Source organism: Lutra lutra, chromosome 3, assembly GCF_902655055.1.
Source record: "Lutra lutra chromosome 3, mLutLut1.2, whole genome shotgun sequence".
Lineage (NCBI taxonomy): Eukaryota > Metazoa > Chordata > Mammalia > Carnivora > Mustelidae > Lutra > Lutra lutra.
The window spans coordinates 121,445,129-121,470,801 of NC_062280.1; the positions used below are offsets into that span (position 1 = coordinate 121,445,129).

Sequence of the window (25,673 nt, forward strand, 5' to 3'; positions counted from 1 at the left end):
AAATAAAGGTCAGTTTCTCCTTGATGTTGCCACCACAACCCCACACTAAGTTCTGTACTCAGAAGCTGCCTGTCTTTTAAGAGGAGGAGATGGGCAGTCTCTCTTCTCTCCCTGTTCCCCCAAATAGTCGTTGTGATGCAACCGCACCCAGGCCAAAGCTGTGGACATAGGAAGGACAGGAAGCTGGATTGTTCCTTGGCCAGGTTGCTTTGAACGCTGTGGATCTGGCAGGTGATTAAGCTCACCATTTCTCTTGTGGGAGCCTTTGGAAAGTCCTGTCACTGAGGACCTCAGCAGAGAAGCAAAAGCATTTCTATACTGAGTGATCACTCATGACTCCTTCCACAGCCTTAAGGAGTCCCATGTCACCTCCCACTTCTGGCTGCTCTGGCCCTACCTCAAGCAGATGCTACTGAAGAAGGCCCAACCTGAATCTCTTCCACTTGTTCAGGTGTGTTCTATGGAAACTTCTCTCATGTCCCTTGCCCAGAAAGCTTGGGCAATGCCAGTGCCAATACAGCTACCTCCCTCCTGCTGCCTCGGAGTGCTTGGGCCCCAAGCCTAAATTGGCCTCGACCCCAGTTCCAAGTTCTCTGTGTGGTTCACCAGACTCAGTGTAAAGGAGGTAAACCCCTCTAATCCTGTCCACTTGGCAACATCTCTCTCCAAAAAATCCTCTACCAAACTTCCCTCTCTGTCCTCTGGCTAAGCAGGGGTCTCAATCACAGAATGTGTTCTGAGGCTCTTTGTAACTGTGCATATGAGGGAGGATCTGTCCCCAAACACTTTGGTATACAATAATCACGGTCAAAACTGAGGTAGGAAGCACTTTATTCTAGCACTTTCTTACCTTAGATACACATTAGCCATCACAATGATTCAAACTGTGTTCTCATAAAGCCCCAGAGAAGAAAACATATGAATAGCATGTAAATCAACAACAACAACAAAATGTGAGATATATATAATCATGTATTCATTAACTTTAAGTTCAGACACCACAGTACCCCAGAATTATGGCAGTTAAACAAAATAAATCCAGCTCTTATAAGGCTCACACTTCCATAATGGGGAGGCAGACAATAAATAAATACACAGATAAGTAATATGCAAGGCAGAAATAAGTCCTATGATGAACCATGATGGGCAAGGGATGGAACATGACATGGGCCGGGGTGCTGTTCATCTTGATGCCATCTGAGAATGGAACCAAACATGCAAAGTGAGGAAGCATACTGAAGGAAGCTTTACAACGATGTTGATGATTGAGAAAACAACCCTTACGCACAGGCAAACTGTAAGGATATGATTTCTTCTCTATAAAAAAACAGAAAACAGAATTTGCTATTCTAGTCCATTCTCCTTAACTCACTCACCTTATTACCATACTCTGCTTAAACTATATTTAAGGAAGTACTCATCAGAATCCTATGTATTTTACCCACTACAAATTTCTAAATGGAGTGTCTCAACTACATTAATAAAAGAAAGGACAAACACCATATGATCCTCTTAAGAGATTCAAAAAAAAATTTTTTTTGACAAATTCCAGCACCCATTCTTGATGACAACCCTCAACAAAGTAGGGATAGAGGGAATATACCTCTCAACATCATAAAAGCCAAAGACCCACAGCTAATATCACCCTTAATGGGGAAAAACTGAGAATTTTGCCCTACAGTCAGGAAGAAGACAGGGATGCCCACTCTCACCAAGACTATTTAACACAACTTGTGCACAAGTTAAATGAGGAAACTTCCACATTCTCACTCATCTCCTGCACATCCTAAAAGGCCAGGTGCAGTTCTGGCAGGATATGCATAGCAATCGGGGGAGGGGGGTGGCAGGTAGCACCCATACCCATGACGTCTGGGCAGGACAGGATGTTAAATGCTGTCATTAATAACACTTTTACCACAGCTAGCAGAAAGCCGCATGCCTCTATGCTTATCTCTAGAACCTTCTTCCCTTTGGCCTTCTTCTCTTCCTTAGCCCTGAGTTACCGACCTTGCTGTGTTTGATAATTCCCCCTCCAGATTCTGTTAGAGTGACCTTTCTAAGTTCTTTTCCTAAGTCAGGCTGGTTGGCGTTCCACCAGCTTTGTCTTTATGCCTCTTGTGGCACCCCACACTTCCTCCTCTACCTCTCCTTGTCTCCCCGCAACTGCTCTGGCCATACCACCTCCACCACCTCTCCCCTCTTCTAGACTTTTCTAGAACCAACTACTCACATACAAATCCTGTTTTGACAATTCTGAGTCCAGTACATGATTACCTGTGAAATGAAGGGATGATCCAGTGTCTGCACACCAACATGCAAGAGCACAGAGGGGTCTTGGAGAAGCACAGCTACAGAAAACAGGGCCCAAATCAAGACAAAATGGTGGGTTGAAGACGTGAATCCTGGTACCCATGGCTTCCCATGTCACTCTGAGGAAAAGTCAGGGTCCTTAGCGTATAAGGTGTTAGTAGTCAATCCCCCTGTGTCCCAGGGCTCATGTCCTCCTCAATCATTGTTCCCCTGGTCCCTGCCTCATTTCCTTCTGGCTCATTCCACCACAGCCACACATGGCATCCCACAGTCTTAAACATCAAACCACATTCCCTGCCCCAGGGTCTTTGCACTTGTTATTCCCCCTGTTTGGCATGATCTTCTTCCAGAAGGCATTTCCTACTCCTTCACCTCCTTTATGTCTGCACTCAAATATTATCTCTGTCAGGAGGACTCCCCAACCACCCTGTACAAAAGAGCAACACTCCCAAAGTCCTCCCCCTTAAATTACCTAATCCCCACACTACACTCCCATCTACATGACCGTCTGATACATATTCGGTTACTTATTTTTACAATGTCTATTTCAACCCACCATGTTTTCCACTCCAGGAGAGCAAAGTCACTATCTGTTGAATTCATGCTCTCTTCCCAGCACGGGATGGGGTCTGGTGTGCCACAGGCACTCAGTAAATACTGCTGAATACGTGATTGAATGGATGTTCACTCTGCTGGCATCCTGGACCCCAGGCTGATGCCTGGGGTATCTGTTCATCCATACCCCCCCACCTTGTTCCAGTCTTGGTTTCCAGCCTCTGATCCCAGGGCTGCAGCACTGCCAGGCTCACTGCAGCCACAGCCGTGGTGTGGCTCTGACCTGCCCGTTGGTTGGGCCCTGGCTTCAGTCCTCTGGCCAGTTGCTCTCCACTGTGCTCCGGGGAGCCTGTGGCCTCGTGTCCCACACTCAGTCTGCAGGTACCAGCTGACCCCAACCCACAGGTCATTTGGCAGGACAGGTCCTGCAACTTTGGCTTCCTTCCCAAGGCAAGAAACCACCAGCAAACTGGGAGAACAAGGTCATGGCCACCTCTTACTTCCTTAATGAAGCTTCTTTAATCTTGGTGAGAACTCACAGCTGAAACATTCAGAAAATTTGTGTCTGGGGTTTAAGATTAAGAACATACATTCTGGGGGTGCCAGGGTGGCTCAGTCAGTTAAGCATCTACCTTTGGCTCAGGTCATGATCCCGGGATCATGGGATCTATCCTATGGGATAGATATCCCACACTGTGCTCCCCACTCAGCTGGGAGTCTGCTCTCCCTCTTCCTCTGCCCCTCCCCCCACTCATGCTCACGTGCTCTTCTCTCAAATAAATAAATAAAATCTTTTAAAAAAACTACATTCTGATAACTCTTACTGAGAGATGTTCATAAGAGATGCACCTCTGCACAAGAGACTTCAGTGTTTGCAGCAGACACTGCTAGAATTGCATCAGGACTACTGTGCCCTCCCCAGATCCTCCTGGTTGGCCCCTAGGCCCTTCCCATCCGCAGGCACGTCCTTCTCTTGCCCCTGTGCCATGTCCTGCCTAAGGTAGGAAGTCCCAAGCATGTTAACACCCCGCAGTGGGGGTATCACTAAATCATGCTCTTTTGCTCCCCAATACTACAACATAGACCGTAACAGCCTCAGACAGTGTGACCCCTCCGCCACGGGTTTGCAGCCCCTACAGTCCCCTTCCCAGTACATATCTCTCTTGTACTGAAAACTTACCAAGCCTTGAAAACAGTATCCTAAGTGACGTGAGTCAAGCACCCGAGACCACACATGATGGGCTTCCATTTGTATGAAATGTTCAGAGTAGGCAAATCCATAGAGACAGAGAGCAGACTGCTGGTTGCCAGGGACTGGGGAGAGGGAACAGTGAGGAGTAACTGCTAATAGGCTTCTTTGGGGGATGGTGAAAATGTTCTGGAATAGTGACACATACTGGTGAACATCCTTAAAAACCACTGAATTGGATCCTTTAAAATGGTGAACAGCAGTATGTGAATTACATCTTAAAAAGAAAAACAGTAACATTGTAGTCAATGTGAATGTATCACCATACCACTATGTGTCGATTCCCTCTACACACAAACATTTTTAATGTGGCTACCTTGACTTTTTTGGTGAGTCAGGTGGTTTATTTCACTATTCCTTAAGAGATTCTAAGTCCTTTTCCAGAATGGTCATAACTGACAGCTTTGTCCCAAATACATACACAAATAAGACAAAACACAAACTCCTTATCAGAACATCCAGGTCCTACTTTTCACCCTGATCTCTCACTGACCCTGATTTACTTTCCCCCCTTCCCACCCACACTTGCACGCTCTTCAAATTAACCCACTGAGCTCAGTCACGTGGCCTTACATCTAGTCTCCTTCCTCCCTCAATGTCCACTGCACCTTCAAATTCAATATTCTTCAGGGAACCTGATGCTTCACAAGTCTCGAAGGCTTGGTTTCCACCTCCTTGGTCACTCATCCCACCTGTGTCTCCTTCCTGAGCGGGCTAACAGCCGGGCACCACCAGGACCCTGAGCTCCACCTTCAAAGCCTTATGCCAAGTAACCTCTTTAAGGGAAAAGGAAGTCTACAACCAGAAATGTGGCAGCTCAGGCAGAATTTATCCAACAGGCCACATTTAATAACCAATAAGTCAGACAAATGACAAAACTTCCCTTTTCTTTGTGCTAATGTAGACACAATGGCTTAAGTTTTATTTTTAGTTACATTGAACGTGCTTTGGGAAATGATGTCATGTTTCTGAATTAACATTCCTGTGTTTTCTACTTCCAATGAGGGTACTATGAATTCCCTAAAGTGCCATAAAAATTATGAGAAAGTAAGCTTGTACAGACTTTACATGATGCTTTTGAATCTATTGTTAATTTTAATAAGACTTAGTTGTCTGGTTGCCAAAAATCCTACATTATTCAACACAGCTTTGCCAAAGCAAAATTAACCAGTAGGGGCCTTAAGTGTAGTCATGCTTACATATATCCATTGACTAATTCAAAGGGACTTTGCATTAGAAAGGGGAAAAAAATGACTCAGCCCCCTGGATATTATAAAGGTGACACATTTTGAGCCATTTCAAGGAATACTAAAACCACATGTGAACTCCTCTGAATTCTGAATTGCTCTTCCATTTATGGTGACCTTTGATTAAACATCCTCTCTTGGAATATTTTATAGAAAACATGGAGACAGAGTCAGCTGGCTGTAGCAGTAAGTAAGTATATTAAAATAAATTTGCTGCTTGCTCATAAATAGCAAGTTTAAATGGAGTTTCAGATCTAGACATAATAGTAGGAAACTTATGATATAAAGCTATCCCATCATAAAACCGAATAAATTGAACATAGAAATGGAAATAGTAGGAGCAACAAATACCATAATACATTTCTCCCTTTTTTCTGCTTCTCCTGGCTAATGATATCCTGCCAGTCAGTTCATTTTCCTTCTATTTGTCCTTTATTTTCCTGAGTTGTTGTTCTTTATCTTCTACCCTTCTCCATTCTCTGCCCCTGTGTGGTAGTGAATGAGGGTGTGACCCCATCAGTTCTCACACCTGCCGGCTGGGGGGGGACTGTCCCTGTTCTGAGCACATGTTCTCACATGTATAACTGGACTGTCAGGTTCTTTTCAGGTGAGATGGGTCAGTTGCTGACCTGGGAGGTGCTCATTTATTCATATAAAAAGATGTGTAGCACCACTATCCGCTGAGCACTGGTACGGTGATAAAGGAGCACAGCTCCAGCCTTGGGGGTACATCACTTCATGGGAACAGCTGCCAGACAGGAATTGCAAGATGGTGGCCTCCATACTCCTTTTTTCTCACCCCTAGTCTCTTCCTTCGCCCTTCTCTCTTGCTTGGGCATCTGATCGGTCGAGATCAGTGCCAGGGGAAAAAAAAAAATGAGAATCAAGCAATGGGTGTCTTGGGAACTCTTGAAGCCCTTTATCTAAGCCTCACCTCCTGATGTGCCCCACCCCACTCACCCCTTCTCCAGCTCTGCAAGTTCAGTAGACATTAACTTTGCATGTTCTATATGCAGGCACTCTATCCTACTGCCTATAAGGAACCTGAGAATGGAACAACATGCAAATATAATCCACATAATTTTCGTATAAAAGGAAAAGTGTTGAAATAAAACCTACCTAAGTCATTAGTTGCTACAAATGCCAAGATACTACCTTCCATTAACAGGGCTTTCCTGGAACAGCGCCATGGCTCCATGAGCCAGTCAGGAAAGAGACAGCACTCCTGGCTGATTTTAGGAAGCTGCTTTTTTTTTTTTCTTTTCTTCCCCCATTATCTTTATCCCCAAGCATACTGCAGAGCTCAGCTTGCAGGCAGATCTATCTAAGCACTGGTGATGGTTCTCCTGCTGGTCTAGGACACACTTTAGCTCCCTGGCATCCTTCTGCATGTGAACAGTCTCAGTCCAAAGTGACCCTGGCATGCCCTTCGCGTGCACCTTCATAAGTCTCTGCGTGTTTAGCGAGAGAATTTGTCTTTCCACTTCTTTAGACCTTCCCTAGGAAGGACAGGACAGTAAAGGTGGTTGTCTGCAGCATACCACTCTCAGTGGCTGTGGCGTGGTCCTTTGATTACTGCTCGCTTCTTCACATAGGAAGGCAATGAAGGCTATTCTCCACAGCTAATACCTCTCTCCCAAGTATATCTGTATTTTAACAGGGGATTTTCATTTCTGCTGCTGTGTGGGAACTAGGTTCATATTTTGGGAATTTCGTCACCCGACTCCCTCTGAAATGATATCACAAAGACAGTTGCTCATTTTAAGCTGCAATAGGGATGGTGAGAAACTCAAAACAATGCCTAATAATAAAACCTGCCATTACTTAAGTACTTACCAGGCACCAAACCCTTCTTATTTAATCTTCACAAAAACCTTATGAGACATTCTTATTCCTATTTTATTCCTGTGGATGTTGAAAGATTCAGAAAGGTCAAAACTGCCCAAGACCACACACAGGGTCAAGATCTAACCCCACTCTGAGCAAACCCAAAACCTGGGTTTTTAATTTCTGCCCACATCCCCATACGGGGTTGTTACTGATGGAACTAGAGATGTTTATTCTGGAGGGGGTGGGGAGGACTCTCAGGGACCTCTTATAGTATCCAAATACGGGAGTGGCTTTCATGTATAAATATCTCTGTGGCTCTAGAGACAAACAAATTTGGGGCTCACTCCCACAAAATAAATATATCCCAACAACTAGAACAGTTCTCATTTTTATGCACTCCCCACCAACTAAAGTCGAGTCCTTCACACCCACCATCACATTTAGTTCCTCAATGAACTTGCAAAGAAGACATTATCATCCACACTTAGAAGTCAGGACTCAGGACCCAGAGAAGGTAAATAATCTGTCTGAGGCTTCCTTGCAAATGGCAAGTGTCAACATTAGAACTCAGGTCTCTGTTCAACTTCCCTTGTTCTGTGCTGCTCTCCAGAATTGAGTAAAGGGGAAACATTTCACTTGGGAAGTTTCATCACCCGACTGCTCTGAAATCGTATCACAAAGACAGTCGCTTATTTTAAGCAACAACGAGGATGGTGTTTGGGGACAACAGTGAACCATGTCTTAGATTCTCTTCTTTAAAAGAAAAAAGACTTATTTATTCACTATGTCAGAGAGAGAGAGAGAGAGAAAGGGGGAGGGCCTGACGGAGAGGGAGAGAGAGAATCTCAAGCAGACTCCCCGCTGAGCACAGAGCCCAACACGGGGCTGGATCCCAGGACCCTGATATCACGATCTGAGTTGAAATCAAGAGCCACCCAGGCACCTCCTAGGCTCCCACTGAAGGGCGGATCACAGTCTTGTATTCCAAACATGTGGCGATTCTATAGGCTAGCGGGATGTACGCACATGCAAGCTCTCTCACACACACACTGGAGAGCACTTCTAAATGTAATGTGATGAATATACAAGTGTGAGTTACAGAACAGAAATGTAGATACACAGTCAAAAAGGGGGAGATTTTACAATTAATTACTTCTATTTAGTTAATGATCATCAATTGAGTTAGTTATTTTAAAATGCAGTCCCTTTTATTTAGCTTTGAAATGGTGTCTCAAATAGAATCCCAAACCATAACCTGATTAAACTAACATCCTCTAGCCATAAAGTACTTAGGAAATATGAGTTTATTTGTGAAAAATAAATGGAAATCTTATTATGTTTGTCATAATTTGTTTTGCATATTTCTTGCTTAAATTCACTGAAGATTTTGAAAAAAGAGAACATCTCCTTATGCGTCCCATCTCTAAATATTTGACTTGAAATGACAATAATGAAAAGTTCAAAGAGGGAGTATTATTTTATCTCTGTGCAGAGCCAATGCCATAGTAACTTGGAACTATGAATCATGTAAACCATGTCCACAAAATTACATATCTGCCATTTTGTGGAAAATAACACTGTATTTTTTTTCTTTGTTTTAGTAAAAGAGAAGCAAGCCAAAGTCTTCCTCACACAGAAGGGTTTATAAATGCTTGCACTCACATGCTATCTTAGGGAACAATTATAGTAGTTGGCAGGCAACCTCCACTGGAGGGGACACACAAAGAAAACACTAGATAGAAATAGGTCAGGGGAGTCATTTAAGGAAAATTGAGAATGAATCCATTAAAAAACAAAACAACTGGACTTTACATGAGTACTGCAATTAAATAGAACTTAATCTGTTAAAATTCTACATTTTGCTCATTTCTCAAACCATTTCAAATTTTTTCTTGATCTCATTGGATAAATGAAATAGTTATAAGTTAAAAAGGAAGATTTCCTTTCTATTCCTTTCCTGTCTATTTACTCACTGCTTCTAAAAATGAATATTTTTTTTTAAGATTTTATTTATTTTTTTGACAGACAAAGATCACAAGTAGGCAAAGAGGCAGTCAGAGAGAGAGGAAGGGAAGCAGGCTCCCTGCTGAGCAGAGAGCCCAATGTGGGGCTCGATCCCAGGACCCTGGGATCATGACCTGAGCCAAAGGCAGAGGCTTTAACCCACTGAGCCACCCAGGCGCCCCTAAAAATGAATATTTCTTAAGAAACACAAAATTTTTAAATAAGGAAAGCATAGATAATATAGATAGCAATATAATATAATAAGATAATACAGATGATAACAATCTTATCCTCCAATGGAGTATGACTAAACCTCTGCCCATCATTACAATATTCAGTACTTAAGTTACCCACATGATAAAGTTCAAATGCTTCAAAGACATTTTCATTTTCCCAGCCTTGTCCCCTCCTCTCCTTCCCAAATATTCCCCCAGAGTGCTGAAGCATGTCTTCGCACTTTTTTTTTTTTGCACATTCCTCACACATTCTGTTTTCTCCTGCAGCATCTGCCTCCTCCTTACATGTTAAATGCATTACCTATCCTTGGTGGCCCAGCTCAAATGCCTCTTCAGTTGTGAAACCTTCCCTCTCTACCCAACACTGTTTATGGAAAAATGGAAATAGGTCCATGACAAATAAACCTTATGTGCCCTTCCATATTCTCTCATAATACTCTGCATGTCCATCTATCCCAGGTCTTCCCACATTACATAAAGCAGTTATTTACATGACTGCATCCCCCTATGGAGACCGGGGACCTTTTAAGAACAGAAAACAGGTCTCAATATCCCTCTTCCATACCCCCCGAGACCTGGCACACACCTGGTCAGTGCTTATGGAGTGCATAAGGACTGAGATAGGGAAGCAAGGTAATTACAAGATCTCGTCCTCTGAAGAGCTGGTGAAAAACTAGATCCTCAGACTTGGATCTTACATGCAGGAAGCACTAATCTTATGTTTCAGTTGTTAAATGCATGAATGGGAAGTTGGAAACACTCCTTCACATTTCAGGAGATAGATACAAAACACCCCGGAGATCGGAAGAACCTGATAAATGATGCTGCTGAGATTCTACCCCTGAATCAGTGTTCGGCCAAAAGAGCAGAAGGCTGCCGCCAGCCAAGCCAATGAGACGAGACCTCTGTCTTCCTGAGCATCTTTAGCACTTAACCTTCACTGACGAGTGATGGAAGAAGGCATGAATTTTCTTTATTTATAAACTACTTTACATGTAAACTTATATGCTTATAATCTCTCATATGTAATTCTATGTCCCACAATATTCACTGCTGAAAATGAGAATGGTGTGGACTTCACATCCTTGGCTTCTGATGACCATTCCCTACGAACACTTTGTATCCTGTGTGGAAAGTAAGAATTAGAAGAAAAGTGAGTCCTTATTATCTTTTTTTCTTTACTGTAATAATTCTCTTAATGGACAGATATTAATAAAATGGCATTAGAAAAAACCGTGAGCTGGTCTAGCCTTTCATCACAAACTCCAAAATAATTTTTCACACCTTGGGAAGAAGAGCACTCCTTCACAACACCTAAGCACCTAAGTCTGGGAAAAGCAATAGTTAAAAAAAAAAAAAAAAAAAAAGGCAACAGGGCCAAAAGGAGGTTGGGAGTCTACCTACAGAAGATCAGAGGATGAAGAAGTGATTGGCACTTATGCAGAATCTAAAGAAATTTTTTGGTCAATATTGTTAGCATTTACCGTTCTAAGGCCTTTGGTTGCTGAAAGACCCCTACACGTCAGCTGGTTTCTCTGCTCTCCTGTACACTTTTTTAAGTAATCTCTGTACTCAGTGTGGGGCTCAAACTTATGACCCCAAGATCAAGAGTCATATGTTCTACCGACTGAGCCCGCCAGGAACCCCTATGCATTTCTTTTTTCTCTTAATATGTGGGTGATCTCAAACCATTTACCTGTACAAGCACCTACCATTCATACAGGTAGGATGTTCGTTTGAGATCTGATGAAGCAGCTGCTGGGGAGACTCTGGAGCAGAAGACCCTTGACAAGCAGCTCAAGTGTGTTCTTCCCGATCAGGTACTTGCAACTGAATTTGTTCCTTAAATTTAAAATTCCTTAAGCTTAAAAATTCTTTTTAATTGTGAGAATAATGAATTTTAAAACTAACATCTTTTTTTTAAAAGATTTTATTTATTTATTTGACAGAGATCACAAGTAGGCAGAGAGGCAGGCAGAGAGAGAAAGCAGGTCCCTGCTGAGCAGAGAGCCCAATGTGGGTGGGGCTCGATCCCAGGACCCTGGGATCATGACCTGAGCCGAAAGCAGAGGCTTTAACCCACTGAGCCACCCGGGCGCCCCTAAAACTAACATCTTGTAATCTATACCCGTGAGAAAGATATTAACTTAAAAAATGTTCGTTATTCCATTTTAAAGACCTTAAGGTGGAAACAAACCACCAACAGCTAAGCATGGCTTCATAGGTCAGCTGCCTGGACACAGGAGGTTCAGAAGGCAACTTAATTCATGGAGAATCCAGTTTCCCAATGAAAGGCATGGGCTAAAGGTCCTTAACTTAACCCTGAGAGCAGTCTTCACTAAGTAAGTTTAAGTAAATTGGTAACACCCATGGCACTTACTTCCAAAACGCAAACTGATAATTACCTGTTCCAAAATAGGAAAGAAAGGGTTTTTAATAAGCTCTTACCGTGACACCGCCTATGGATCCAAAGAATATGAGGATAAGGTACCATTCAGCAGCAAAATGTAGACATGTTTGCCTTTTTCAGTGTCTGGTCAGTGGGCAGAGAGAAACAATCAGTTGCCTCTGCACTTAATAGGATGTATTCAAAGCACATGTTCTCCTTGGAAACCTGTCCTCTCTCTGTAACTCAACTGAAGTTTTGAGCTAAGCCTTCCCTAATTAAAAAAAGGAAAAAGGGCAGTAAACGTATACAAAGGCTCTGTAGTGCATTCTCTTGGAAGAACATGTTTTCTTCCTTTCTTCTCCTTGCAGATTAAAAGAAAGAATAAATTACAGTGTCTGAAATCTGTTCCTTGGACTCTGCATTTAGCCAGCCTTTTCTTGTAACATGAGAAGGGGCCATTCCTTTCTTCTGTTGTTTTTGTTTTTCCTTTTGGGGAGGAGGGAGCAAGTGAATTTATGTCAAAATGTCCAACTGTTTGGCTGTACCCACCTATGCCAGGGGTCACAATAATACACAAGCATTTTTTTACAGCTTTCCTGTTTTTTACATTTTCAAAGATTTTCCAGGGGATTTTTTTTTTCTATTCATTCTATGAGGGTTTTTTTTTTTTAATTTTTATTTTTTTAAAGATTTTATTTATTCATTTGACAGACAGAGATCACAAGTAGGCAGAGCGGCAGGCAGAGAGAGAGAGGTAAGCAGGCTCCCCACTGAGCAGAGAGCCAGACTCGGGGCTCAATCCCAGGACTCTGGGATCATGACCTGAGCCGAAGGCAGAGGCTCAACCCACTGAGCCACCCAGGCGCCCCTCTATGAGGGATTTTAAATAGAACCTATTTACTTGGTCTAGGAGCTGCTGTAGGCTTCAAATTGTGTTCCGCTCTGAAAAGAATTCATGTTTTGTTTCTGTACTGTCTTTCTTATGGTTGTGGCTTTCAATCATAACAAATTAGAAATTAGAATAATTTATACTAAGGATTCATATATAAGGCATTTTTCCTACTGCTTAATTTAAATATATATATATATATATATATATATATATATATATCTTATGTCAATTTGACTCAAGTTATCATTTCTATATGGAATTGTTTTCCCTTTTGGGAGAGTCAGTAAATGAGATCATCTAAAACCCTAATGTTTCATACTGGGTAATAAAGTAACTTTACATTCTTCTCAAGAAAAACCTATCAGCTGGTTTTTCAGTGAAGAGGACCTTCCCAATGAGTGTTTAAGGGGTAATGATTCCAGTACCTATAAATGTTAAATAATGAATGTATTACTACTGTGTTACCGCTCCCCCTCCTCCCTTTCAATAGCTTTGGGTGATGGCAATGAACTTCCTCTGGTCCCACACACAGAGCTCCCTCCTTCAACACACACCTGTTGGGAGTGGAGAAGCCTTCAGGGCTCCTTCAGGGTGACCTCAGCAGTTGGAAAAATGCCACCGCACAGCAAACCCCCCCAGGGCCACCATGACCACCACAAAATAGTGTAGGATTTGCTTCAACATGCTGAAGTAAAGAGAAAGAGGGGTATGAGCAAATTCATCAGAATTTCAATAAGTATTTAATTTTATGGGTAGTCATTGTAATGGTTTCTTCTACTTCTATGCATGCCTAAAAGTTTTCGTGATAATATATTTTTAAAGGAGGTGAAGCGGCACCAAGGCCAGGCATAGGATTTCTGCCAATCATGGGTGAAGAAGGTGAAAGCCCAGGCTTCTCTCCACATATACTAAATATTGCTCCGCCCCTTACGTCCTCTCTCCACCTTGCTTACCTCAGACTGCATCAATGGGGCCTCAGGGTGCTTTTACTGTAGGCTGAGTTGACCAATGGGAGACCCAACAGAGGGTGGAAGTGAGGGATGAGAGCGATGTCAAAGAATTTGTTCCCCCAACACCAACGGTCTGACTGTCTTTCAACCAAAGGTCACTACCCTTTCCAAGAGATGTTGCTCCAAGATATGATGCTTTGTCCTTCAAGATTCAGCAATCATTTCTACCCTGGTCCCTCAGGTCTTGGGAGGTAACAGTGCCTTAGCTGCCAGGTTCCTCAGCAATTTCTCATCCCTTTTCGCCTTTGCATGTAAGCCCTTGGCTTATCCTAAGTAGCTGAGGGGACCCTGTCTATAGACCACTCACCACAGCACGGCTGCCAGTTCAGTGCATGAAAGAGAAAATAAATCAGATTTGCTACTCTGAAAAGCAGCAGCATGCCTGATTGGCCGACAAATAACCCAAAGCATTCATCCTCCTTCCCTCACCAAATCCCTTCCCTTGGTCACTGAAGATGGATTTCTGACTGCTATGAAGCTGACAGCAATGGTGAGTCACCTGCTGCAGACCAGACCCTAGGCTGTGAATACTCCACTGAAGGGCTTAGAATCACACATGCAGACTGAGTTTTCCCTCCCTCAGGAACCAGGAAAATGGACATTGCTGCAGAGCCCACGGTGGGAAACCAAGTTGGCCTTTTCACTACCACTTGGTGAGAACCACCAACTGTTCCAAATCACCCTGCTGCCTTTTGATGCTTCTTTCCCTAATGATACGATGTGGTGTTCACCAGGATTCCCCCCAGCTGCTCCCTTTGTACCTTGTGCTTCCTATTGGATGGCCAGATACTGGCACACGTGGACACATTCAGGGGATGATAGTGGTAGGAAGCAAAATCCCCATAACCAACCAAGAGGAGTAAGACAGTCTGGTTTACAGCTGCTCGTTAGCTGGGATGGTGGTAGGCAGCACCATCCTTGTAACACCTGAGTGGTGGTGGAAGCCATTACAGATGGCTAGACTTAGTGCTAGTTTTTGGATAAGAGACTGTTGAAAAGAAAACATCAAGCCCAAAATGGAGTCACTTATGTTAAGGGCATCACATCACAAACCAAGACGTAATACCTAACCCAACTGCAGTTTCACTCTCCCCCAGAATGTAACCTTTAACCAGTCAACATGGAATTTCCTGGTCAGAACTAGGAAATATACTGATAAACCCTTTCTGTTCCCCTTAGGAGAGTGACCTTGCCTCAGACAATATATTCTTAGCTAATAATTTCCTTTTTTTCCACTCCCTCTCTGCCTTTAAAAACCTTTCCTTTCATACAGCCTAATGGACCTCCTTTCTATTTGCTGGAAGGGATGTTGCCTAACTCATGAATCATTCAACAAAGCCAATTTGAATTTTTAAATTACTCAGTTGAATTTTTACTGCTTAACAGAAGTCATCATAACCAGTGTTACCTTTTCTTAGGCATTCTGGGTCAACTACTATGCAAAGTGTTTTACATTCATGATCTCTAACCCAACATTACTGTAGGCATTATGATCCCCATATTAAGAAAAAGTAACATATTCAAGGCCACATAACTAGTAAATAGCGAAGCTGAGATTCAAACCAAATATATCTGGCTCAAATGTTGCTACTCTTTCCATTACACAATTTGTTTTCCGTGAAAGGAGGTGGAAAGATATTTGTTCTGAGTTTGTTTTGTTTGGATGCAGAGGTATCTAAGGAGAAGTGAGGAGAGAGAGAGACAGTGCAGAAGAGGTAGGACAGGACTCATCCTCCCCTCTCTGCCCATATATAAGGGACTGGTTTTAAGCCTATGAGGACAGAAACTCAGGCACAATGTTTATGAAACAAGGAATAAGACTAAGTCCGTGAAGTACTGCTTCCCTCCTAAAAAAACAAACTCAGCACAGGATTCGGGCAAAGCCATTCATCTCCCCTTACTGTCCTCTCCCCAGGTTTCAGAGTTGTTTTGGGGTTCAAGGTGTCCACTGGGTGCAGGGAATAATGTCTTACAGAAACCCCAGCTGCACAGGACTTGACAAGTCCCCTTGACTGAGAGGCTCAAGAGGAAAGAACATGTACAAATTCATCCCTGAGCCCATATAAGATGTCACCACCTTGAGGAGTCCCAGAAATAGCTGGGGAAGAATTTAAGCAGCCTAGTGGGGCTTGGGGGTTAAGGTCTTGTCCAGCAGGTGAAGGCTTAGAGCCATGGAGATACAGATGTAAATATTAACTGACCTTATTTATACTCATGAACTACTGAAACTAAGGAGGTGTGGAATAATTGTTAATCCACTTGTTCTTTCTTTGGACACCAATCGCCCTGGCTCTGGTTCTGGGTCACTGCCATTAGACCCATGGCTTGAAGCCTGAATCCACTCCTGCGCCTCATGAGAAGTACAAGTTCTGGCTTGTTTTCCTGGCCCTCTACTGCCTACTTGATCTTCCCTGTCTGTGCTTAGTTTCATACACTTGAACTCAGCTTATTTGCCTGCTCTCCTAAAGACTGGACTTTGCTTTCCCATCTGAATCTTTCTTATTCCTAGTGGGCTGTCATAGAAAATACATATTTGGTCTTTATCTTCTAGGCCTGGCACAGAGCTTTTAAATTTCCTGAGGACAGTGGCATCTTTTGTATACTGATGAAATAACTCAGGGCAGGGCTCCCAAGTTGCTTCAAGATCAGTGGTTAGAGGTGGAGGAACCAATCATGCAATTAGAGGTTTGGAGCTTTCAGCTGTACCCCCTGACTCCAGGGAAGGGAGAAGGGCTGGAGATTGAGTTCAATCACTGATGATTTAATCAAGTGTGCCTACAGAATCAAACTTCAATAAAAACTCTGAAACAACAAGGCTAAGTTCACCCCATTGGTGAACACATCAAAGCGATAAGAGGGCATGGAAATTCTGCACACTCACTGCCCCCAAGTCTTGCCCCATGCATCTCTTCTAAATGTCTGTTATGAATCATATCATTTACAATAAACTGTAATCGTGAGTAAAGCACTATCTGAGTTCTGAGTTGTTCAAGTGAATTATTGAACCTGAGGAAAGGGATCATGGGAATCCCTGAATTTGTAGTTAGGTTGCCTGGAGATCCCATCTATGTCTGGCCCCTCAAGTGGGGCAGTCTTGCAGGACTAAGCCCTTAACTTCTAGGGTCTGTGCTAATTCTTGGCAGTTAGTGTCAGCTGGAGAATTAGGGAATTGATTGTTTTTGGGAAAATGGCACAACACCCATCCTAATGAGGTTGTTGACATTCATCACCATCAACTCTGCCTTTACTCACTTCACTCCAGCATGCCTATCACCTCCTTATTCTTGAAACACGCCAGGCAACTCCCACCTAGGAGCTTTGCATGGGTTCCCCTGTCTGGAACATTCTTCCCCTATATGATTATGACTATTCCTTCCCCTCCTTCAAGTGTTTGCTCAGATTTCATCTTCTCTGTGAAGTCTGTCCTGACCTTCCTATTTAAAATTGTGACACACGTTCTGTACAACCCCGTTAGACTCCCACCTCCTTTTCTTGGCCCACCATTCCTTTGGTTCCATCATGTAAGATACCATATAATTCAATTATGTATTACATTTATTATTTGTTTTCTGTTTTTCCCTTTTGATTCACAAAAGTCAGTATCTAAATCTGTTTCATTCCCTGATGTTATTCCCAGTACCCGGCACATAATAAGTCTCAATACATCTTTTTAAGATGTGCATGATTTTAAGAGCAGAGGTTTATTTGGAGGATCCTAACTAAAAGTGCTCCCCTGTAATCCCCAGCTTAGATGCAGAGCCAGACACATTGGGGAGACCCTGGAGGAGGATGGGAGAGGCAAGTCCTGTCACACTAGGCTTGAACTAGCTTGAACCTGGACTCTCTCCATGACTAAACTTTAGAAGGCGCCTCTGAGCCCTCTTTTCCGTGAGGCCTTGCCCTTGGGCTCTGTCTCTTAACAAGAAAACTGCTAAATCGGTTTAGTAAAAAATCTCTGTACCCTTAATATCTGATTACCTTCAATATTTTAACCAAATACCCTGATACCTGATCACCCTGGACTGCCTTCAGGAAGAATTCTGTCAAGTTAGGTTAGCCAGAATGCCCTTACACTGGATATCTCCTCTTACTAATTTTCCCCTCCCTCTGCTCATAGGCTATAAACCCCCAGTTGCCTTTGCTGTATTCAGATTTGAGCCCAATCTCTCTCCCCTGTTGCAATGCTCTCGACACCTCTTGCAAAGGTCCTGAAGGAAGTCTTGCTTACCATTTTAACAAGTGCCAGAAAAATTTTTTCTTTAACTAGCCCTATGAGTTTGAGCGAGTCACATACTTTTAGTTTTCTTATCTGTCAAACAAAACCCGTAAGAAATTATCTCAGGCATCACCACCAGCCTGAATCAATACCAGATCTGCGAAGCTCCTTAGCACACTCTAACTAGAACTGTTTCCTAGGCATCGTACGGGACAATTTCCCCAAACCCTCCCATATCCTGGATTCTGCTTCTACACTGGCACATATGAAGCTCCAGACTCTTCCTGATGGCCAAGGAGAGAGAACCAATCCCTCAGCAGCCTTCAACAGGTGAGATTAAGTCTCAACTTTTAGTTTAAATATCCAGATGGTATATCCAATAATACATTTCCCTTTACATGAGCATAACACTTGATATTGTTTATTAGATAGACAATCTAACTTCCTTTGGCAAAACATTTACATAAAGTCAGTACCCTAGGAAGGGCCTGAGTTGTTGATGCCGCGACTGCATGAGCCCCCACCACACGCATGCACCCCCAGGAACTCGGGATGCAATGCCCCAAAGCTCAAAAAGCCCAGACTGGATCTTTTTCAGCTTTAAAAATTATCATCTTGCCCCAGGAACAAGAAGGCAATCAAGTTTTATAGATTTGTGGTCCTAATAAGACAGGTTTTAAAAGCCTTACTAAAAGTGTGTACTTACAAAACTGGTGTTAAGATGGATATTTTGACCCTCAGCCCATGTACTCCACTCTGTGTAGTCATACACTTGGTATATCCAGTCACTGACATTCTGGTTTTAAGTAAATGAGTAAATAAGCTTTAAGTAAAATAAACACATCAGTTCTGAGAAAATTCTACAGTACCAAAGCCTACATAATCTGCAAAGATACACCCAAAGTTAATATACTTTTTTTTTTTAGCTATAAATAGAATTTATCAGCCGGTGATTGCAAAGGCAATAGAATCCGTTGGTTTTTTTCAACATCTGTTGGATGCTTAACATCAATCCTGATTGTTGAAGAGTTATATTTACTGACACCATTGATTCAACTACATAAACACTGCTCTTTAAAATAAACTTATAAACGGTAATATGTCTAACAAATCAGTCAACTGCCAAGTTGTATGAAAATGAATTCACCGTTAGTTTGAAAAACATCTACTTTCACAACTGAGAAGGCATTATATTGAAGCACTTTAAACAGGAAAAAAAGAAAAATCTTCAGAAACACTGTCAGATGGCAGGTATGGTGCTACCTAAGGATGTTCTTCACATATTTAAACAATTTAGCATCAATAATGTTATCTTAGATACCTTACATGCCTTCTTATTATATTAGAAAATACAGAAAATGGTCAATTATTCTAATTGGCCAATAAAGACCAAATCCTCTAAGTAGTCTCAACATTTACATGCATTCACGTATTTAAATAAGAAGCAATCACTAAAGTAATCCTCATTTGCTAGGAAGCAAGTTCCACTGAAAAAGTTACACTTATATCCACTAGCTAATGAATAAAACATTTTAAAATTTTTATTTTGGAAATTTTTGGAAGAGAAAAACAAATACTTTTTTTTTTTTTTCAATTTGAAAGCCAAATTTGAAAAGTCTTTTCATCTGTTGATATCATTAGGTTACAAGATGAGAAGGCTTATCTGGTCTTTAATGGTACTAAAATTTTATTTATTAAGAGTACTGTTTGAATGCAGCATTCCAAATCAATGGAAGAGTGTTTTGTTAGATCCTTAAGAAAAAAAGAACACATAGAAATCTAAGGGGTAATTGTAAATGTTCTATTTTTACATAAGTCCTCAAGCGTGTATATGTCCTTATAAAATAGCAACTAAATTTGAGGGAAGGAGTGAACTTTGTTTTTACCAAAGTTGACAAAGTAAATGCAGACTGCTCTCTCTATCTCTCTCCTTTCCCAAGCTATTTGATACAATTTTAGGTATTTCACAGTTTTTGATTTAATATTTTCCAAATAATCACATGGCCAGTAAGAGGCACTACATATACACTTGAGGAAAGAGAAAATGAGGTACATCTAATCAACTGCCCATTACAGCACCCACACCAGAAGACAAAAAATCCAAAAACCATCTGGACAAAGATAAGGAATGATTTTCAACCCTTGGCTTGAATTGTTACAGACATAATTCCAGGTTACAGCTGAAGTATCTACAGTTGACTCACTTTTATCTCTAGAAAGTTTTCATCTGTTTTTGCCTATGTATGTTTCATTTGGGAAAACCCAATAAGCCTTAAAAAAAAAATCAATGCAAATTGTTGTAATTTAAAACATTAACCCATTTACCTATTATCCTTGGTCTCCATCATCACTTCTGGCATATGTGTCTGTGAAAATCATGAAACTATTTTTCTGTCTTCAAAGTCTTTCATTTGTGTTTCCTTTAAACGTGTACTCCACACTGAGCTCTGCCTGGCAGGTGAGAAGCCTTTATTTCCCTCAGTGTCCATTCATCATCTGATGCCCAGAAGCATTGCTGTGTTTTGTTGTGTTCCTTCAGGTAAGACTCTCCAGTCTAAAAGTGGTTGCCTCCCTGGGTTATGCCTTCCGATCTGGACACCCACAGAAGTTTTTAAGGTAAAATAGTATTGAGAAGATAATGGTTTGGGGTTTTCCTCCACAGCAGAAAAAAAGCTATTTTCATCTGAGAATCTCCTGTACTTCTTTTTGAAGGTGGTGAGGAGAAATGTTGTAGAAGCTCTTGGGCTCCGTGTTTCTCACCCTCATCTCAGTGGATGTAAAACATTCACTGGCAAGAGCCTTTCTTCTTGCTCTGGTGATACGTGCATTGCCACATCACTTTTGGATCCTGAAAGAAAAATCAAGGAAGGTTCAGGGAAGGAGTCGGGAGAAGTACTCAGAGTAAATGTACTAAAAATGTAATTTCTCGTGGAAGGCAGCCATGGTTCTTACTTCCAGCGATTTTCTAATTATAAACTGCTGGTTGCACTACAGCCCTGCCAAATGGCGTGGCATTTATCCTTTACCTCACAACCAACAAGCGCACATGTATAACTACACATGGCGGACACTATAAATAAAAAACATGTCTACTTAATTTAGTTTCATGTTCTCAATCCCCATGCATTTCTTCTCATTTCTCTATTTCCCTGGCTTCTTTCAAGTGAAATACGTACTTCACATGATGTGCCTTTTTTCAGAAACAATACCTTTAAATCCAAAGGTACAACTTTACATATGATCTAACTCATTAGAAAGCAAAACATCTATACCAGAAAAAGAAAAGAAAATGAAAAAATGAAAAGAAAATGAAAAAATGAAAAAGAAAAGAAAATGTGTCTATCTGAAAGTCTTTTTTTTTCCTTTTTTTATTAACATATAATGTATTATTAGGCCCAGGGGTACAGGTCTGTGAATCACCAGGTTTACATACTTCACAGCACTCACCATAGCACACACCAGCCCAATGTCCATAACCCCCACCATCCTCTCCCCACCCCCTTCCCCCCGCCCCCAGCAACCCTCAGTTTTTTTGTGAGATTAAGAGTCTCTTATGGTTTGTCTCCCTCCCAATCCCATCTTGTTTCATTTATTCTTTTCCTACCCCCCAAACCCCCCATGTTGCCTCTCAACTTCCTCAAATCAGGGAGATCATATGATAATTGTCTTTCTCTGATTGTGAAAGTCTTTTTCTTCTTCTTTTTTTTTTCTAAGTAATATTCCCAGTAATCACTGGTGATTGCCAACAGTCTAACATTTTAAGAAAAAACTAGGAAGATAAAGGATAAACTTTGGCAACAGTGATAAGCCAGAGGGACACATGAGATTGAATTTTCTATCCATTCATACAACTCTCATGTGTATAAATACTTGATAATTTTCAAGGTATTCTCTTAGCACCACACTTAAATGGTTCTTTAAAGTGGACAGAACAAGAGAGGCAGAATTGCTAGTATGTTAAAGAAACTTAACACTTGGATGCAGGAAGGTGAGGAACTATGTTCAAGCTCACTCAACAAGGAAATGAAAAACTGGAAAATTCAAAACCAGCTGCTGAATTTCTATTCTCCTTGTGTTAGCCCACAATACTTCCCTGCTGACAAACGTAATTTAGAGATGGTAATCTAAGCTAGACTTATAACACTAGAGATTCTTGACTTCATGAAAACCTGGAAAAATAACTCAAAACTCACTGTAAACTATTCCCTGAAAACACTTCCCCAGTAACCTGCTAAAATAAAAATATTACCAGACATCAGCAGTGAGATTAATTGAAACAAACCAATCCAAAATCTTAATTATTCTTTCATATAAAATCATATATAATGAAATTTGATTGCCATGTATCAGGAATTAAATTCTAGATTTAAATTTATGATTAAAACATTAAAATTAAAATAAGAAATTATATAGCATGAAGATGAAAGCCTTATATATGACAATGGATTTCAAAAATTAGACTCTTCAATTTGAAATGTTCAGATTAAGAGAAGTTATGTGTATTAAATAGAAGATTAGAATCAATTTCTTTATCTATAAAAAAGGGGTTGGAATATAAGTTACTAACACCTGAAAAATTCTATGATTCCAGACAAGCAACACTTTTAAAATTCTATGATTCATTCTGTGATCTAACTCATAAGCAGTTCTGAAGGTAGGGGGTGCCTGGGTGACTCAGTCGGTTAAGCATCTGCCTTTAAGCGTGGTCATGATCCCAGGATCCTGGGATCTAGCCCCACATCGGCTCCCTGCTCAGTAGGGTGTCTGCTTCTCCCTCTCCTTCTGCCCCTCCCCCTGATTGTGCTGTGTGTGTGTGTGTGTGTGTGTGTGTGTGTGTGTCAAATAAATAAATAAATAAATATGTTTATATTTATTTTATATATATTTATAAATAAATAAATAAATAAATAACAATTCTGAGAGTAGGAATTAATCCAATGTCTTAAATAAAAAATATTTTGTCAATTAAAATGTTGTTTTAAGTATAACCATAAAACATAAATGTATCATACAACAGACACAGGTTTTACATAAACATTTATGATAAAAGGTGAAATTCCAAGGAAAATCTGGAATTAGTTACACTTGAATGGAGACCGTCCAGGCTTTGCCTTCAGCCTGCACAGTTTCTCTGCTCATGATATTCTGCTTCTGTGGGAGCATTAGAGAGAAACAGAAGGATTGATTTCAGGGGAACACTGCACGTTCATGCTTATTAACTTCACTCAATGAGTTTCCATCTCTAATTCCAGTTTGCCAATATCTTTTAAAAATTGGACTCTGAAATCTATACCATTAATTAGCTTTACATCACCTGGCATGTTTAATAAAATTGCTGCAACGTAGAAACCTGTGGCAAACTATTACGACCTTCCTAGATGGACAATGATACATTCATCACAAAAACAATCTTTGAATAGTTTTTCCTACATAACTCTGAGCCCTAATGGAAGTGCTATCATCAAACATATATATGTCTCTCAGTGTTAACAGGATATAATGACTTTGCCCAATATATCACCAAGGCCAAGATATAGTTTTCTCCTGATCCCTCCATGGAGCTGTTGGTCTAAAAATTTTGTCAAAGGGGAAAGTGTATTAATATGACATGACATATTCTTAATGATCCCATGCTGGGTCCTAAGGATAACTGTGACCTTCTCTAACAGCTCCTTAATTCTCTCTAGTAATACAATCTTCAGTTTTAATATCACTTCTATAATTAACATCTAACCCACAATTTAGAATTCTAAAAACTATTATTCCCTTTTGGACACTGGAACATTTGTACATGTTCAACAGGGAATCTGCTTCTCCCTCTCCCTTTGTCCCTGGGAGGCATGTGCATCTTCCCAGGACTTGTCTTCTTCTCCAACTGTTCTGAAATTTCCCCCTGGGAAAAGGTACAGCATAGGTAATATGCTTGATGATACTGTAACAGCATCATAGGATGGCAGATGGGAGCTCTATTTGTGGTGAACAGAGCACAATGTCTAGACTTGTTGAATCACTATGTTCTACACCTGAAACTAATAAAATATTGTGTGTCAACTATACCCAAATTTTAAAATTAATAAAAAGAGAAAAAAAGAACTTACTGCCGTGATTAACCATTGTATACGTGCAAGGATGAAAGAAGACAGTATGCTGCCTGGAACACCAGTTTCCTCAACACCAGTCACTGATGAGTCACCATCTTGATTTTGTTCATATTTGAGATACAACACACTGCTTTGGGAATCTTTGGCCTATTTGTGTACCACCTATTTGATCATTACTTAATATTTTTCCTTAATTCTCTACCTTAAATAAATGTACTATGAAAGGAAACTCTCTATTCACAACATAAATGGAAACACAATAACAAGGGCCACAAATAGAGGGTAACTCTAAAGATAAATAAAATGAGTAAAAAGAATCTTTAGAAATTCTATGGTCAACTAATCTTCGACAAAGCAGGAAAGAATGTCCAATGGAAAAAAGACAGCCTCTTCAATAAATGGTGTTGGGAAAATTGGACAGCCACATGCAGAAAAATGAAATTGGATCATTTCCTTACACCACACACGAAAATAGACTCAAAATGGATGAAGGATCTCAATGTGAGAAAGGAATCCTTCAAAATCCTTGAGGAGAACACAGGCAGCAACCTCTTCGACCTCAGCCGCAGCAACATCTTCCTAGGAACATCGCCAAAGGCAACGGAAGCAAGGGCAAAAATGAACTATTGGGATTTTATCAAGATCAAAAGCTTTTGCACAGCAAAGGAAACAGTTAACAAAACCAAAAGACAACTGACAGAATGGGAGAAGATATTTGCAAATTACATATCAGATAAAGGGCTAGTGTCCAAAATCTATAAAGAACTTAGCAAACTCAACACCCAAAGAACAAATAATCCAATCAAGAAATGGGCAGAAGACATGAACAGACATTTCTGCAAAGACGACATCCAGATGGCCAACAGACACATGAAAAAGTGCTCCACATCACTCGGCATCAGGGAAATACAAATCAAAACCACAATGAGATATCACCTCACACCAGTCAGAATGGCTAAAATTAACAAGTCAGGAAATGACAGATGCTGGCGAGGATGCGGAGAAAGGGGAACCCTCCTACACTGTTGGGTGGGAATGCAAGCTGGTGCAACCACTCTGGAAAACAGCATGGAGGCTCCTCAAAATGTTGAAAATAGAACTACCCTATGACCCAGCAATTGCACTGCTGGGTATTTACCCTAAAGATACAAACGTAGTGATCCGAAGGGGCACATGCACCCGAATGTTTATAGCAGCAATGTCTACAATAGCCAAACTATGGAAAGAACCTAGATGTCCATCAACAGACGAATGGATAAAGAAGAGGTGGTATATATACACAATGGAATACTATGCAGCCATCAAAAGAAATGAAATCTTGCCATTTGCGACGACGTGGATGGAACTAGAGGGTATCATGCTTAGCGAAATAAGTCAATCGGAGAAAGACAACTATCATATGATCTCCCTGATATGAGAGAGAGGAGATGCAACATGGGGGGTTAAGGGGGTAGGAGAAGAGTAAATGAAACAAGATGGGATTGGGAGGAAGACAAACCATAAGTGACTCTTAATCTCACAAAACAAACTGAGGGTTGATGGGGGGAGGAGGGTTGGGAGGGGGGGAGTGGGATTATGGACATTGGGGAGGGTATGTGCTATGGTGAGTGCTGTGAAGTGTGTAAACCTGGCGA

At 41.2% G+C, this 25,673-nt stretch overlaps 1 protein-coding gene across 1 annotated transcript in view; it reads right to left on the reverse strand.

Moving 5' to 3' along the window:
• Positions 1 to 25,673, reverse strand: part of SACS (sacsin molecular chaperone) — an 88,653-nt gene that overhangs the window by 51,940 nt on the left and 11,040 nt on the right. The window contains 1 exon segment of the mRNA XM_047722916.1: positions 20,264 to 20,786. Coding sequence (XP_047578872.1) covers positions 20,264 to 20,298 — 35 coding nt within the window. The 5' untranslated portion in view covers positions 20,299 to 20,786.